This window comes from Myotis daubentonii, chromosome 11 (genome assembly GCF_963259705.1).
Source record: "Myotis daubentonii chromosome 11, mMyoDau2.1, whole genome shotgun sequence".
NCBI lineage: Eukaryota > Metazoa > Chordata > Mammalia > Chiroptera > Vespertilionidae > Myotis > Myotis daubentonii.
The window spans coordinates 80,109,099-80,124,561 of NC_081850.1; the positions used below are offsets into that span (position 1 = coordinate 80,109,099).

The 15,463-nt window shown below is 66.2% G+C and overlaps 2 protein-coding genes across 3 annotated transcripts in view; one reads left to right on the forward strand and one right to left on the reverse strand.

Annotated features, from left to right (window-relative positions):
* STKLD1 (serine/threonine kinase like domain containing 1) overlaps positions 1 to 9,066 on the forward strand; it is a 21,941-nt gene extending 12,875 nt beyond the window's left edge. The window contains exons 9-20 of the mRNA XM_059656242.1: positions 836 to 954; positions 1,508 to 1,671; positions 2,263 to 2,393; positions 3,343 to 3,426; positions 5,312 to 5,428; positions 5,680 to 5,820; positions 6,582 to 6,710; positions 7,255 to 7,383; positions 7,456 to 7,584; positions 8,142 to 8,282; positions 8,589 to 8,668; positions 8,905 to 9,066. Of these exons, the coding sequence (XP_059512225.1) occupies positions 836 to 954; positions 1,508 to 1,671; positions 2,263 to 2,393; positions 3,343 to 3,426; positions 5,312 to 5,428; positions 5,680 to 5,820; positions 6,582 to 6,710; positions 7,255 to 7,383; positions 7,456 to 7,584; positions 8,142 to 8,282; positions 8,589 to 8,668; positions 8,905 to 9,066 (1,526 nt within the window). The remainder of the gene's footprint in view (positions 1 to 835; positions 955 to 1,507; positions 1,672 to 2,262; positions 2,394 to 3,342; positions 3,427 to 5,311; positions 5,429 to 5,679; positions 5,821 to 6,581; positions 6,711 to 7,254; positions 7,384 to 7,455; positions 7,585 to 8,141; positions 8,283 to 8,588; positions 8,669 to 8,904) is intronic.
* Positions 6,842 to 14,985, reverse strand: REXO4 (REX4 homolog, 3'-5' exonuclease). 2 transcript variants are annotated; one of them, XM_059658448.1, is made up of 8 exons: positions 14,638 to 14,973; positions 13,789 to 14,108; positions 12,654 to 12,791; positions 12,317 to 12,510; positions 11,997 to 12,085; positions 10,937 to 11,011; positions 10,538 to 10,612; positions 6,842 to 9,992 (listed from the first exon to the last, which is right to left on the reverse strand). In XM_059658448.1, the coding sequence occupies exons 1-8, from the start codon at positions 14,857 to 14,859 to the stop codon at positions 9,882 to 9,884; spliced, it is 1,224 nt and encodes a 407-aa protein (XP_059514431.1). In that variant the 5' UTR covers positions 14,860 to 14,973; the 3' UTR covers positions 6,842 to 9,881. The 2 variants fall into 2 exon arrangements, with proteins under 2 accessions (XP_059514431.1, XP_059514432.1); XM_059658449.1 differs by lacking the exons at positions 12,317 to 12,510; positions 12,654 to 12,791 and having other exon boundaries at positions 13,789 to 13,978; positions 14,638 to 14,985.
* Between the last annotated feature and the right edge of the window lie 478 nt (positions 14,986 to 15,463).

The following is a 15,463-nucleotide window of genomic DNA, read 5'->3' on the forward strand; positions in this document are numbered from 1 at the left end:
TGGATGGTAGGTGGATGAATGGATGGGTGGGTGGATAGAATAGACAGGTGAATGGATGGTGGATGGATGAATGGATGGGTGGGTGGGTAGAATGGACAGGTGAATGGATGGGTGGGTGGGTAGGATGGACAGGTGAATGGATGGGTGGGTGGGTGGGTGGGTGGGTAGAATGGACAGGTGAATGGATGGTGGATGGATGAATGGATGGGTGGGTGGGTGGGTGGGTGGGTGAATGGATGGTGGATGGATGAATGGATGGGTGGGTGGGTGGGTGAATGGATGGTGGATGGATGAATGGATGGGTGGGTGGGTGAATGGATGGTGGATGGATGAATGGATGGGTGTGTGGGTGGGTGAATGGATGGTGGATGGATGAATGGATGGGTGGGTGGGTGGATCTCCTGGAGGTAGACGGCAGGGTCCTTGGAGTCCACCCTCTGCTGTTTGGCTGGGGATGGAGGTCCAGAGAGGGAGAGGCTGGCTGAGGCCTCCCAGGACCTGACAGCTGCCCGAGGGCCCGGCTCAGTTGGCTCCTTGTCGGGGGTTCAGATGTAGAAACAAGGGGGACAACTGGAACTGTGCCTCCAGGTCCTGATGTTTAAAGGGACAAGATGTTTAAAGAGGGTGCAGATTTCCACCTTCTCCGGACCACTGCAGCCACCGCGGGCCAGCCTGTGGGCACCCGCCTGGAGGGCACTCGCCTGGAGGGCAGGCCCTGACAGATTGCCGTCCCTTCCTCAGAGGGGGGGGGGGCGGGGGGGCTGACCTGACGGGCTCGTGCGTCAGGGTGTTGCTTCCCCAGCGTGCACAGGCTCACGCACCCTCTGGCCCGCAGACCCCTTTCAGAAGTCCTGGATGGCCCCCGAGGCCCTCGGCTTCTCCTTCAGCCCAAAAGCCGACATCTGGTCCTTGGGCTGTATCATTCTCGACATGGTCAGCTGCTCCTTCATGGAGGTGAGCCGCCTCCAGCGCCCTCCCGGCCACCACACCCCCACGCCCCACGGCAGCACTGACCGGGATGGTAATGTTCAAATCCACGCGAGTCTGCGCCTCGCCGCGGCCCCCAGGTGTTCTCACTGTCCGTCCTTTCCGGTGCGAAAACCGGCTTCAGGGGCCCAGGGGCATGGAGCGGCCGCGCGGGCTGTGGGCTGCGCTCTGGCCCTGTTCCAGGTAAGGGTGCCGGGAGCTGCAGGCGGTGGCCTGGAGCTCGGGGGCCTGAGCACGGGCTGCTTGTCACCCACAGGCGCACCCCAGGGGGCAGCGCAGCTGGAGGCCCCGCCCGGGACACGGCCTGTGGGCGGGAAGGAGGGTCCCCCACTCCCTCTGCCCAGTGAGAGGCTGCTGGCTGCTCTGAACCTCCGCACCTTCTAGAAGGTCTCGGGCTCAGGTGGTCTCCGCGTGGTCCTGGAGGTGGCGGCCGCGGCTTCCCCGCTTCCCTCGCGCTCCCCCTGGTCCCGGCCACTTTCATTTGGTTCTGAAACGCGAGACGCGGTGTCCCGTCTCCTAGGCCACAGAGGCCATGCTGCTGCGCAAGTCCATCCGGAGCCTCCCCAACAAGCTGGGCAGCGTCCTGCGGACCCTGGAGGAGAGGCGGGCCCCCCAGGCCAAGACCTGCAGCTCCCTTCTGCCCCAGATGCTGCAGATCGACCCCTCGAAGCGAATAACAGTCCGGTGAGCGGGTGGGGGCGGCACTGAGGCGTCCGCTTCCCTCTCCACGTCCCATCTGTTATCTGCGCGTCACGGGTCTGAAGGCCACGCCCTGCCTCCCCTGCGACCTTGGTCCCCTAACAGCGGTCTTCACGCTGGTGCTTGAGGGGAGACGATGCCGGCTTCGCCATCACTGCGGGCGCACGGCCCCAGGACCGGGAACGGTGCCGACTCCAGTTTATTTTAAAACCAGAAGGAAAAGGCGAACCTGTAGCGATGGGCCCAGCCTGGGTCTGTCCGCCTTTTTGCCGCCACAGGAGCAAGACCTGATGTTCTGGTCTGTTTCTGTGGAGGAGGGGCCCACGCAGGCGAAGGGCCAGGGCTCAGCCTCCTCCTCTGCCTGCGGGAGCCCGTGTCCCTCCTGGAGGCGGGGCTGCTGGGTGCGAGCTGGACCCCCTGTGACACGGGGAGAGGTGCTGCCACACCGAGTGCGAACAGGGAGGTGGGCCAGGGTCCGCCGCCTGGCCGCATGGAGCCCGTCCGTCCGTCCGTCCGTCTGTCCATCCGTCCGTCGCAGGGAGAGCCGCGCGGTGAGTTCGCGCTGTCCCTCTCCAGGGAGGTGATCCAGCTCACGCTGATGAGCAGCGATTTCAGGCCGACCTGTGTCTCCCTGCTGCTGCACCAGCGGGACGTGCCCAAGTTCATCACCACCATCATCTCGGAAGGCCACGTGGCCCGCCTTCTAGGTGACGAGGGGGACCCAGGCGGGGCGGGCACCAGGGGACCCTGTGTCTCAGCCCCACAACCCAGCCCCCGGACTGCTCCCCCGGCGTGGCCAGCGGGGGGAAGGCCTCCGGGCAGCCCTCCACCACGGCGGGCGTGCTTTGCTGGGGTCCTGCCGGCGCACAGACCCTCCCAGCTGCCATGGCCCACAGAGCGCTCGCCTCCCCGCCCCCACCCCGCGTCCCCCCAACTCAGTGTCCTGCGTGGTGCTGTGTGCCCAGGACCCTGGCCCGCAGGCGCGTCCCTGCAGGGACAAAGCGCGGGCTCCATCTGCGACTTGACCCTTCAGGACGCAGCCTGTGCTGCTCTCCACCGGTGCCCGAGCCGGGCTGGGGAGCCCCGGGGTTCCCAGCACGGTGACTGGCCCTGAGAGCTCCGCCCGAGGTCTGGAGGTCACTCACATTCCAGGGTAGCCCCCTCCAGCCCTCGGTCCTCTGCGTGGCTCTGCCTGTGACGAGGGACCCGCCAGGTCTGCCCCATTTCTGGGGACGGCGCGGGAGGGTGGGAGGTGGAAGGCGCCTGAGGCACTCTGCAGTGTCCCCATGTCTCATGGTCCCGGGCTCAAGAACAGCCCGGTGAAGCCCATTGCCCACCAGCCGAGTGGCCTGGAGCCGCCGTCCCCTCCGTGAAGCCGGCCGCTGTGAGGTGCCCCCGCGGTGCCCAGCAGGCGGGTGGACGGGCGCAGTCACCTGTAGGACAGGCCTGCTGGAGCCTGCAGCGCTTCTGGGGCGGGGCTGCTGGTTATGAATCCAAGGCAGAGAGGACGGCGGCGCGGCCCTCGCCCAGGAGCAGCAGAAAGAGCAGAGAGCGTGCTGGGGATGAGGGCACCTGCGAGGTGGTGGCCGCAGCTGGCCCTGAGCTGGCCGGTGGGCGGGTGCGCAGGCAGCCACCTCACGCGCTCCTGTCCTGCAGAGGTTATGCAGAACTTCCCCCGCCGGTCGGAGGTCCAGCTCAAGGTCATGGACAGGCTGCTGAGAATGTCTGACGACCAGCTAGGTAGAGCCCCCTCTGCTCCCCTCCCCAGCTCCTGGGCGGGGGGGGCGGGGGGGGGGCTGGCCCCTCCCCTAAGCTCTCCAGCAAGGTCCCTTCCACCTGAGGCTGGGCTCTATTCCCATAAGGGTCTATCCACTCAACATACCAGTTTCATTTTAATTAAACTTTTAAAAATATATGTATTTTTATTGATTTCAGAGAGGAAGAGATGAAGGAATCATCCATCGGCTGCCTCCTGCACGCCCCCTGCTGGGGGTCAAGCCCGCAACCCGGGCAGGTGCCTTGACCAGGAATCGAACTGTGACCTCCTGGTTCATAGGTCAATGCCCAACCACTGGCCACACCAGCCAGGCTTTGTTATTGATTTGAGAGCGAGAGAGAGAGGGAGAGAAACATCATCGGTTGCTTCCTACATGCGCTCCAACAAGGGATCGAACCCATAACCTTGGTTATGGGATGATGCTGCAACCACCAGCCACATGGCAGGGCGGGCCCACGGCTCTCTGACCTGCGGGGGCAGGCAGGCTTCCATCCCTTTGTGCGGCCACTTTTACCGAGGGGGCGGGGGGCGGGGGGGGGGCTGGGCTCCAGAGCGTTACCAGCGGCGACGGTGCTGCAGAAGCCCGCGTCACCCGCCGTCTGTGTGGGCGGCGTGGCTGCTGTGCAGGGTTAGCCAGCCCTGCACCGGGCACCGCAGGGGATAGCTTCCTGGGTGCCCGGGGCGTGAAGACTGTGTTTCATAGACGCACCCGCCTGCCCAGAGTGCATGGCAGCCCCTCGCCCCAGCACTCTCCATCCGTTAGCATTAAGTTTAAAAATTTTGCCCAAACATGGTTTCATAAAGTCTGTCCACTCAACACACCAGTTTGAAAATTATTCACTTACTTATCCATCCACCCACCCACCCACCCAACAATCTATCCATCAACCATCTGTCCATCATCCTCCATCTACCTATCCATCACCTATTCATTTATGTCCACCCATCCATCAACTATCTGTCCATCTGTCCATCCATCCACCCACCCACCTATCTATTCATCTGTTCATCCATCTGTCCATTCATCCACCCACCGTCCATCGCTCGTCTGCCCCCCATCCCTCCCTCCACAGAGGCCTGTCCCATGGCTGGGGCGTCGGCGATGACAGAGGCCCCGTCCTGCCGGTAATGAGGCAGCAGACACCCCACCTTGGCCATTTACCTTTCCCTCCCTCCCTCCCTCCCTCCCTCCCTCCCATGACCCCCTCGAGCCAGGCTGTGGCAGGACAGTCAGAGTCCGTGGGAAGGGAATTTGCCTTCCCAGACAAACGGAGGAGGCTGCCAGGCCCCCTCCCACAGGCCTGTCCTGCCCCGGCCAAGTGTGGGGATGGCCGGGCGGGGCCAGGCTGGCAGCGCTGGGCCTGCTCCTGGCTCGTGGCACTGCCTTTGGTGTTTCCCTGCTCGTCCACGGGCGCCGGCATTTAGTCCTTTTCTTCTCCCACGGCCTGAGCTGGAGGGGCTGCTACCACCCTCTTCCGATGAGGAAAGGCTGGGCGAGGAGCGGGGCGGGGGGGGGGGGGGGCGCCTGGCTGGGCCGGCCTCTCCACCGGCCACTGCTTCTCTTCCCTCCCCGCGCATGTGCGCAGCACGGGCCACAGGAAAGCCAGGGTTCCACCGGTGCCCACTCTCAGGGCAGGGCCCGCCAGGGCTGGAGCCGGCCAGGCTGGTCACAGCAGCGCTCTGCCCAGCGCCTCCCTGGGGCGTGAGGGTGGTCACAGAGCTCTCAGAGCTGTGGCAGCGAGGAGACGCAATGGGCCCACCCGTGATGCAGCAGAGGCCAGCACGGCCTGGTGCCGCTGTCCTGTCCGTACCCCCTCGCCCTGCGTCACCTTGCCCCCGCCCTGCCAGGTCTGCCGTGGTCGATGGGGGTGGTGGCCGTGCTGGTCACCATCATGAAGAACCATGAGAGGCTCCTGGACGTCCAGCTGTGCGCCTGCGCCCTGCTGCTGCGCACCCTGGGCCAAGGTGGGGCTCGCGCGTGGGGACGGTTCCTCCGGGTGCGGGGTGGGGGTGGGTGGGGGATGGGCCCCTCTCCGGCTGTGCAGGCCCCCTCTCGGCCTTCACCCTGACGCCACTAGCACTCATGGGGACCCGCTCTGCGTGAGAACAAGGCCGGCCCCCGATGCCTTCACCCACAGTGGGGGGGTCACGCCTGCCTGCCGCTGCCCCTCCGCCCCAGCTCTGGGGCTGACCCAGGCTCCTCTCGTCGCCCGCAGCGCTGGCGCAGGACCCGGCCACCACGGTGCCAAAGGGCAGCTCCATCACCTCGGTCCTGCTGAGCGTCCTGCGGAGCCACCCCGAGGCCCAGCAGCTCCTGGTCATGGTCTACAGCCTCCTCACCATCGTCTGCAGCCAGGGTGGGTCTGCCCGCCGAGCAGGTGCTGGGCTGGCAGTGCCGGCCGCTCCCGGCTCGTGGCTCGGCTTTCAGTCTGTTTCCCTCGCTCGCCCTTGCTTTCTCTCGTTCCCTCCAATGTGCTGGGCACTGGCCAGGGCTTCACGCCCAAGTCCGTTTCACATCAAGCCTCGTTGCCCCTCTGCCTTGCTCACCCCCATGTCACAGGCCCCTGGGCTCCTGAGGCCGCCGGCCAGGCAGGGAGGGCAGCCCCCAGGGCCTCGCACACTTCACACTCCTCACCCCCTCCCCGGGGCCAGGCCGTGTCTCCTCCAGGCGCTGGGTTCTGAGGGTGCCCAGACACTCAGCAGGAGGCAGGGCTGAGGGACCGCCTGGATAACCCGCTGGAGGGACCAGGGTGCTGTGCGCGCCCACACGGGCGCCCATCAGAACCGGGTGGAGTGCCAGGTCACCCCGCGGGGAAAGAGCGCCATCTGAGGGCCAGCCTGCTCTGCGGCCCTGGGGCTGGGCTAGGTCCCCAAAGGGAAGGGAAGCTCCACCGGCCGGCCGGCCCAGGAGTGGGTGGGAGACGCTGGGACGTGTGGCCCGAGGGATGGACCATGTCCTTGTTCCTGGGTCCTGTGCTGGGCATGCATTGGCCCGGCGGGGGGCCAGCAGCGTGGGGCACAGGGGACCCTGGTGCCTGAGGACAGCAGGGGTGGAGGTGGAGCTCAGGGAGGGCTTCCTGGAGGAGGGGCTCCATGTCCTCGATTCCTGGCCCCACAGGGTGTGACTCGGAGGAGCTGCAGAAGGCGGGGCTGTTCACGCACATCCTGGAGCACCTGCACACCTGCTCCGGGAACAGGGAGGTCTGCATGGCCGGCCTGAGCCTGCTCTGGGTGCTGCTGGTGGATGGTGAGGGTCCTCGCGCTTCCGGGCAAGCTGGCCCATGGTCTCCTCTGAGCCAGGAGCAGAGGGAAGGAGAAGGGGGCGGACCCACGTCCTGACTTCCCTGGTCTCAGAAGTTACCTGGGCTCTGGCCTCACTTTTTTATTTTTTCAAATTATCTTTATTGATTTCAGAGGGAGAGGGAGAGGAACATCCATGATGAGGGGATCGGCGATCGGCTGCCTCCTGCACGCCCCCTACTGGGGATGGAGCCCGCAACCCGGGCACGTGCCCTGACCAGGAATCCAACTGTGACCTAGTTCATAGGTCGATGCTCAGCCACTGAGCCACGCCCCATTTTTAATCCAGGAAAGGAATCCGGGCCCCGTCTTGCCCAGCAGCACCTGGGCAGTAGTTCTGCCCTGCTCACACCCCGTGTGGAAGTCCCCACCCCCACCCCAGCCACCTCCCCATCCGAGGGTACCTGGCCCCCTCCAGCTTCTCTTGGTGGGGGTGGCGTTGGGGAGCCGCATGTGCCCAAGGCCCTGGCATCATCCTCTGTCCTGTTCAGCTGACATCATGGACAAGGCCCCCCTGGAGAAGGCCCCGGGCCTCATTGTGGAGCTGCTGGCTGCCTACCCAGTGGACACGGAGATGGCGGAGGCCGGCTGTGCCGTCCTCTGGCTGCTGTCCTTGCTGGGTGAGGTCCCGGACCCCTGGGGCTGGGGGTGGCCTGCGCCCAGGAGGTGATGAGGCCCCTGCCCCCCCGCAGGCTGCATCCCAGAGCACCTGCTGGAGGAGATGGTCGTGCTGTTCCTGCAAAGCCTCCGGCTGTGCCAGGACCGCGTCCTGCTGGTGAACAACGCCTGCCGGGGGCTGGCCAGCCTCGCCAAGGTGTCGGGTGAGCCGGGCCGGCCTGGGCCTGAAGGCGCGGGGCCTTCACGGGGGGGACGGGGGCTCTGAAGGGGGTGGCAGGATCTTCCCTTCGACGTAGGCACGGGCCTGGGCCTGCCCCTGCCCGGTCCCGCCTGCAGCCCGTGTGGGAGGCTAGCTGGTCCTTGGGGCAGGAGGGGCGGCTGAGGTGCTGAGGCCGGAAGGGACTTAGCTCCGCTCACAAGCAGGGCTGTCAGGACCCAGAGCGAGTTGGGTGAGACGTGTCTGGGCCCCTCTGGCTGTCTGCCAGGTTCCCGGACCTGAGGAGTCGTGTACATGGCACCCCAGGTCACTGCTCACACAGGCTGACCCCTAACACGGGGCGCTGTGGAGCACCCCATGCCCTCCCCACTAGGAAACAGCTGGGCACGTCTTACAAGCTTTGCACCTGCAGTGGGGAAACGGTGACCTAACCCCTCCCACGGCTGAGGCCACTGTTCCAACCTGGCCCCGTGCTCACCCCGTTTCCCAGAGGACAAGGGGGCTGCAGGGGATGAACCCATCCTGCCTCCCCTCGCCCCACAGAGCTGGCGGCGCTGCGGGTGGTGGTGGCCGACGAGAAGGGCAGCGGCCTCAGCCTCATCAGGGACACGTACGAGCTGCACAAGGACCACCCGGAGGTGGCGGAGAATGTGTGCTTGCTGCTGGTCCACCTGGCTTCCTACCGTGAGAACCCCCGCCACCCCTCCGGACGCCGGCGGGCAGGGACACGCTGCTCCCAGCTCTCCCCGAAGGGAGGGACCCCTCTGACATGCCCCATTCACGTGACCCAAGTGCCCACCATGTGCCAGGCTGGCTGGTGCTGGCTCCTGAGCCCCAGGCGGGGTGTTCATGCCAAGCCTCAGTAGGCTGGGGCCCAGCCAGGTCCTGCTGGCCGCCTCGGAAGTGCCTGAGCTGGGCGCTGTGGGCTGGCTCGGCTGGGTGGGGCTCTGGAGGGAGAAGGCCTGGCCTCAGGACCCTCCCTGCCCACAGAGGACACCCTGAGCGAGCTGGTGTCCAGTGGCATCCAGCCCCTGGTCCGGGAGATCAAGGAGCGCTTCACCTCCAGCCTGGTGAGTGGGGGCAGGGCCCCGAGAACCGGGCCTCACCGCCTCCCCCCAGGTGGCTGAGTCCAGGAGCCCGACCGAGGCTCCTGCAGGGCTGGCCTGGCGCTGTGTGCCGTTTCGGCGCCTCCTGCTGCCTGTGGGTCCGTGTCGGAACTTAAGAGGGCAGCCATCAGCTCTTCAAGGCCAGTGAAGTCACAGACACCCGCTTGTGGAGCTGAGACGGCCACTGTCTCCTCTCCCAGGAGCTGGTCTCTTACGCAGAGAAGGTGCTGCAGAGGCTGGAGGCGGCCAGGCTGCCCTGCTCTGCCCAGGAACCGTCTGCTGCGGCCCCCGGGGGCCCACACCTCTCGGTCCCCGCCTCCTGCCCGGTGCCTTGTGTCCTGCCGCGTGGAGCTGCCTGCTGAACCGGCCTTTCCTTAGGGGGGAGGGAAGGGGCAGCTGCTGGACGCGTCTCTGTACGGGCCTCAGCCGGATGCCACAACCCTTCCAGACGGCTGTGAGCGAGGACGCAGGCCCCCGCAGCTCCACCTCGAGTAAAGCCTCGCTCCCGTCCAATCACGTCCTCAGTGGGCTGGGTCTTTTTTGTACCTGTCGGCGCAGGGAAGCCTTGGGCTGCAGGCACCGGTGCTCCCCGCGTTCTGAGACCCTGGTCAGATCGCCCGAGATGGGCACGTCGGCTCCGGCCCGGGAGGCACCTCAGTGCTAACAGCCCACCACGCGGGGCAGCCTGGGCCGACCTGGCCACAGCGCGCCTGACCCTGGGGCTAAGCTCGGCGGGCAGTGGGTGGGGAGGGAGGAGCACCACCAGCTCCAGTCCCGGGGCGGCCACAGGAAACGCCTCGGCGAGGCCGTGGCCGAGCTGGCTGCGGACCGTGGTCTGGGCTCCTCGAGGCTGCAGACTCCCCATCGCTGCGGCGGAGGGAAGGGCCTCCTTGGAGGAAGGCGTGAACACCTGGCTGCTTCCCGCCCAGGGACCCGGTGAACGCAGCGGAGCGGCTGCCATGGGGGTGGGGACATGGTGCTAGGGCTTGGCCGCCTGCTGGCTGTGCCCAGGACAAACGCTTTTCCCATCGGAGGACAGAGGTGGCCCTCGGCAGCATGAGCGCCCCATCCCGCTGCCACGATCTGGTGCCACTCTGGGGAGACCCTGCTGTCCTGTGACTTGGTCACAGTGCCTGTGGACGCAAGCGCTGCCATGGGGGGTGGGCTCCACTACGCGTCAGCCTGCCGTGGTCTGGAGTGGCCGCGGGGGGCGCCTGTCCTGGACTGCGCGTTCCCACTCCTTCTTCACCGTGATGTAGAGTCTCATTGCTGCCTGGGCATCCTGAATCTAGGTGACATGGACACCCATGACTGTCCCAGCAGGCGACACGCATGGTCCCATGACAGCCAACCCCGATTCCCGAGCTGAGCCAGACCCCGGGTGAGTGGAGGCCAGCATGGAGCGTCCTGGGACTTGGTGCCCCCGTCCCAGGAGGACGCTGAGGCATTCAGGGCCCCCGTGCTCCTGGGAGGAGCCTCGGACCACAGCAGGACTAGGGATGCCTGCGGAGGCTGGTGTGCGCTGAGCTCGGTGCCGGGCACAAGATGCCGGCAGAAAGGGCCCAGGGCTGACGATACAGCGCGGTGGCCGGCGGGTTCCAGCGCCCACACTCCTCCGCTGGCCCCCAGGGCCTGTCAGAGGGCTGAGGGGGCGGCTGGCCTGGCCACAGCCCTAACGAGGGTCATTTTCTCCAACTACAATAGTTTTTAGGGTTGTGCTCTGTTAATATGAACGTCCAGAACCTCCCCCTGGTGGGCCCACTGTGCCAGGTCATTCCTTAGGGAGCAACAGCCTCCTAAGCTGCCAGGCCCATGGTCCGCCCGGCCACTCACCGAGCAGTGCTCCGCCTGCTGCACCCGCACGCCCAGGATCCTCTCCGCCAGCAGCTTCAGAGACGGCCTTCCACTCTGGGGGGACGGCACAGTGCGCTGGGCAGAGGCCCTGCAGGCACCGCCACCCCCAGCCACAGGCCACAGGCCACAGGCCACAGAGGCCCGCTGCCCGGGGGGAGGGTGGGGTGGGGGGTGACCTGCAGCTCCGCCCTCCAGCCCGGGCTCCCCGCGCCTCCCAGGGGCGCCCTCTGCTGGGCTCCTCAGAGATGGGAGGTGGACAGAACCGGCCCTCCGCCAAAGGGAAAACAAAAACCTCTAACCCGTCATCAGCCGCCAGGGACCAGAAGCAACAGCTGTGTGACCCAGCAGAACAGAACCGCCACGCAGGGGCTGCCGTACCTGCACCTGACGCTTGAAAGGCTTGTATTTCTGTGTGTCCCGAACCTTCTTCCTCGGATGATCAAGAAGGAGCACCTGGCAGGAAAGAGGGGCGGGCAGGTTCAGCTTGCAGCTGTCACTCCTTCTCTCAAGTGGCTTTTTGCAAGGAATCCCAACAGAAAACACACGAGTAGAAACGGACTGAAGGGAATGTGAACGAAGAAAATCCTGCCGCCGACTGAAGATGCCCGACGGTCAGCACAGTAACAGAGACACTGAAACGGGCAGGGAGGCGCCGCCGCGCCAGCCAGCAGCCCGTCCGCTCCTGCATCTGCGCCGGCGCTGCGGGGGCAGGACCAGGGACAGCGTGGCGGGCCGGGGACAGGCCGCAGCCGGCCTCTGGGGGGGAACGCTGCGACCGTGGGCAGAGGACCGGCTAGTTTCCGGTGGCTCAAGGTTTACTCTGAAAGGCAGTGGAGGCCTTCGGCCATCACAGAGCAGTCCCTGAACATCCGAGGACTCCAGGGTTCCCTGGACCACAGTTTGAACAGCCCAGCCAGGCAGGGCTGCCTCCTGTTCCGCCCGCCCCACAGCTCTCACCGGGACAGACCCTCCAGAAGCAGAGGCCTGAGGCCACACCCTCTGGGGCACCAGGAGTGGACCCTCCCAGCTTGCCTGCCGCCTGCTATGTCCACCACAGCAGCTGAGGAGGTGAGAGGGGCCCCAGTGGCCGAGGTGGAGGCAACGGCCACCCGGACTGCTTCCCAACAGAAGGGCCCCAACCTCGCAGGAGCCCTGTTCACCGCGACGGGTGAAGGCTGCAGAGGCGGCGGCCTGGCTGTGTCCACGTGGAAGGTGCTAGAGCAGGGGCAGGGCCTGGCATTAGGTCCGGGTTCACTACAGAGCGAGAGCTCCACGATGGAAATGCCCGAGAGGCTCCGGGGACACAGGGAGCACTCAGTGTGTCTGATGCTGCTCCTGAGTGCTCCCAACACAGGCACCGACCCAGAGCGCCGCCCCTGCCCCCGCCCCTGCCCCCGCCCCCCCCACCCCCCCCGCAGGCAGGGTGCGGGCAGCGCACCTTTAAGTCGTTGTGCAGCGAGTGTCCCACGAGGATCCGGCCCCGAAGCATCTCGGCCACTTCCTTCTGAACGACTGCAAACGCTTCTCCTGAAACCGAACCAGACGCGACATAAAGCCCGGCCGTTGTCTGGCCAGACCTCAGGGCCGACAGGCTGGGTTCAGAGCCGGCCCAAGGACAGGGGGAGCCATCTGAAGGCCACCAACCCCGGGGAGGGAGGACTCAGGACCCTGGCTACGGAAGGCTCCAGAAGAGGGACCGAGAGGAGTGTGCGCCCGCCCCGCCTGTCCTCTCTCAGCTCCCGGCTGGGAGTGACCCACCCCGCTGGAGGTGCTCCGGCCGGACCCCGCTGACCGCCGTCCTGTAGTCCGTCACCGGCTGGGTCGGCTTGATGTACTTGTCGTAGACACACTTCCCGTACTGGTTCACAATGGACACTCGGGCGGCGAGGCTCTCCTCCCCCGTGGGGCCCACGCCCACCATCTCGCAGTCCATGGCTAAGGCTTTCGTCAGGCTGAAGGGACCAGAGGCTCCAGTTTAACTCACACGGCAGGACCCCGGGATCGGCACCACCAATGACCGGCTCTGACCCTGGGCCAGGGGGGCGCCCCCCCTGAAGGGCCACCCCCCCCCCCGCCCTGAGGCGCAGCCACGTACCCGCTGAAGGCCTGCTCCTTCACCAGCGCCGCGCCGCTCTCCCTCTCGCCCCGCTGCTTCCTCGCTATCTGGGCTGCCTCTGGGCCCATGGCCGCTTCGATATCCGCCGGGTCAACATCATCGAACCAGATGTCTCGTCTAAAAGGCAGAGGGGCAGGCTGACGTGTGTCGCGGAGACACCCTCACCGCGCTGGCCCGAGTGCCCAGCTGCTGCTGCTATTCCGATCACAGGACACTTTCGTCACTTTTCTGTTTAATTAGGAAATACGCTCATTACCCGAAATTTAGGAACCCCAAGTAAACATAGAGTAGAAAACAGAAACGTCAACCCTCCAGACCCCACGAGCGACGGCCCGCAGCCCGCGGTGCAGGGTGTGAGGGTCCGCCTGGTGGGACGTCTCAGGCCGTTTAAAGGTCACTTCCCCAGGGACCTCTTGCTGACCCACTGGTGGACCCGCTCCTCCCGGAGCAACTGACAGAATCACTGAAATCATTTCAGTTTACCGTGTCTCCCCCACTTGGCCTCAGCCTCAGCAGGGAGGGCCCACGGCGGCCACTCCATTTCCAGGCAGCGTGCCCGACGCACAGTGACACAGGCCGGCCCTCAGACTGCTTCCCCACACCCCTCAGCAACTGTCCCAGCGACACACGGACAGCCCAGCTCACAAACACGCCCCTCCAGCTGGCCACTGACCCCTCGTCCTCCCCAGGTGGGTGACCATCACAGGGTCTGTTGGGTCACCATGGGGCGCTCAGCCAGCACTTCCCGTCTCACAGACCCCCTCCCGCCCAGACAACACTGATGGCCGCCGGGAGGCCCAGGGGACAGCAAACCTTGCCCCAAACCACCCAACTAGCAAGATGCAGGAACCAGCTTCAAACTCGGGTCTTCCCGGCTTCGACTCTCATCCATTCCACGGGTCTTCCCCGGAGCCACCAAGTGCCCAGCTCCGCCCTGGGTCCTGGGGCACAGCAGCCATGAGCAGGCCCGGCCCTCATTCTGGGTGGGCCCCAGCCCCGCCTCCTCAAGCAGACAGGCTCAGTGGCTAGGACTTTGTCCTTGGCGATGCCCACGACAGGCTGGGCGGCAGAGGAGGCGGTGCCCGTCACCGTGGGAGAGGCCGCCAGTACTTACTCGGTGGGCGGGGCTGGGGCCAAGGCTGCCGGCGCCTCTCTGGCTTTCCGCTTCTGATGTGTGAGACCCCCTCGTTTTGGAGAAACGTCACCATTTGTCCTTCTCTTGGCTGCTCTCTCCCTGTGCTCTGCTCCGCGGGCCTTGCTGGGCAGCGATGCTGGAGGAGGGGAGCGCCCGGCCGCCTCTCCGCCTGCCTTTTCCGTCCCCGCCTCCTCTCTCTCGGCCTTTCTGTCCTGTCGGGTCATTTGGGGCTGCTTTTTGGAATCCCGCTGAGAGAGAACAAGAGGCTTTTCTGGGGCCGGTGACTTCTGTTTCAACACCTACAATAAAGACACAATTCTAATGCGGACATCACGCACAAGAGGCTGAAAGAACACGTGTGTGTACGTACACGTAGAAGACAGCAGAGGGGAGGGGAGAGTGTATGAGTGGCCGCCTGGGCCAGCACCTGCTAAGCCTGCCCACTGATGCCCAAGAGGCGCGGGTGCAGCCCAACTCCCGGTCCTGCCCACTCGGCTGGGACCCTGGGGAAGGTAACCGGGCCCATTTCCTCGTCTGTAAATGGAGCTGATCACGGGGGTCTCCCTCAGTGTTGGCGGGACTTAGGGACACGCTGGGTCCCAGGCCCGCGCGTGCGCACTTGAGAGCTCGGCCCGGGGCGGCTGTCATCGCTGTCACAGCCCCGCGCGCGGGGGCCCTCGGCGCCAGGTCCTGCTGCTCGCCCGCCTGTGAGCTCGCAGCCCCCCAGCAGCCGCGTTTCCTGCGAATGAAGCTGCTCACCGAGCTTTAATCTGCCTCCAAGGCGCCCCCCGTCTCCCTCCTGCGGGTCGGGCACAGGCCCGCCCTCACCTCCTGCAGCGCCTTCCAGTTCTGGGAAAAGGCCTCCGGGGCTCTCGGGGGTCGCAGCGCGGCCGAGGGGTCGCCTCCCGGTCTCCCGCCTGCTTCTCGCGCTTTGCTTTTCCAGAATCTTTTCTTCTTTTTCTTCTTCCGTGGGAGCTGCTTGGCCAGCGCTGGCTCGGCCACGGGGTGGTGCGGGGCGCGCGCGGGCGCCAGCCCCTGGGCCTTCACCATCCCCGCCCTCCCCGCGCGGCCGCCCCGCGATGCGCCCGCCACGCGCAGGGCCGCGACAGCCGGGGGATGCCGGCCTCGCGCACCGGCGAGCGAACCCGGAAGCGCCCGCGTTCTCGCGACACGTGCGTCCCCACCCCCGGAAGTCCCGCTCTCTCGCGGCCGGCGGGAAGCCGCGCCCTCGCCTCGGGTTCCGCGCGGCCGGGAGCCGGCGGGTTCCTTCCCGCGCGGGCACGGGGTCGCTCGGTCCCGCGACGTGGGGTTGGAGCGGGGTAAGCCCGGGTCTCACGAGCCCCGGGACGGGGAGGAGACACGCGGCGCCGGAAGGGACCCGGGGGCCGCTGTCGATGTGGCGCGCGGCGGGGCTGGCGGAGCGCGGGGCCGGCGGCCGCCAGGGGGCGCTGGGCGGCCGGGCGGGAGCGGCAGGGGCACCCGGGGTCCCAGAGCCTGGCTTCCCGGGACCCTGGCTGCAAAGGCGCTGCGGCCCCACCCGCCAATGACATGCAGCGGCGTAAGGGTTGTTGTGGATTTATCACTTTGTTTTTAAAATTAAAAACATTTCTCGTTGTCACTGTTAGCCCCCTCCCGAGGGCATTTTCCCGGTGGT

Coding starts and splice junctions, on each gene's coding strand:
- REXO4 (XM_059658448.1), bottom strand. CDS start 14,859: ATGGTGAAGGCCCAGGGGCTGGCGCCCGCGCGCGCCCCGCACCACCCC. Junction 12,792..13,788: donor GCCCCAGCCCCGCCCACCGA/GTAAGTACTGGC, acceptor TCTGCCTTTTAG/ACGAGACATCTGGTTCGATG. Junction 12,086..12,316: donor GCCGGAGCACCTCCAGCGGG/GTGGGTCACTCC, acceptor GTTCGGTTTCAG/GAGAAGCGTTTGCAGTCGTT.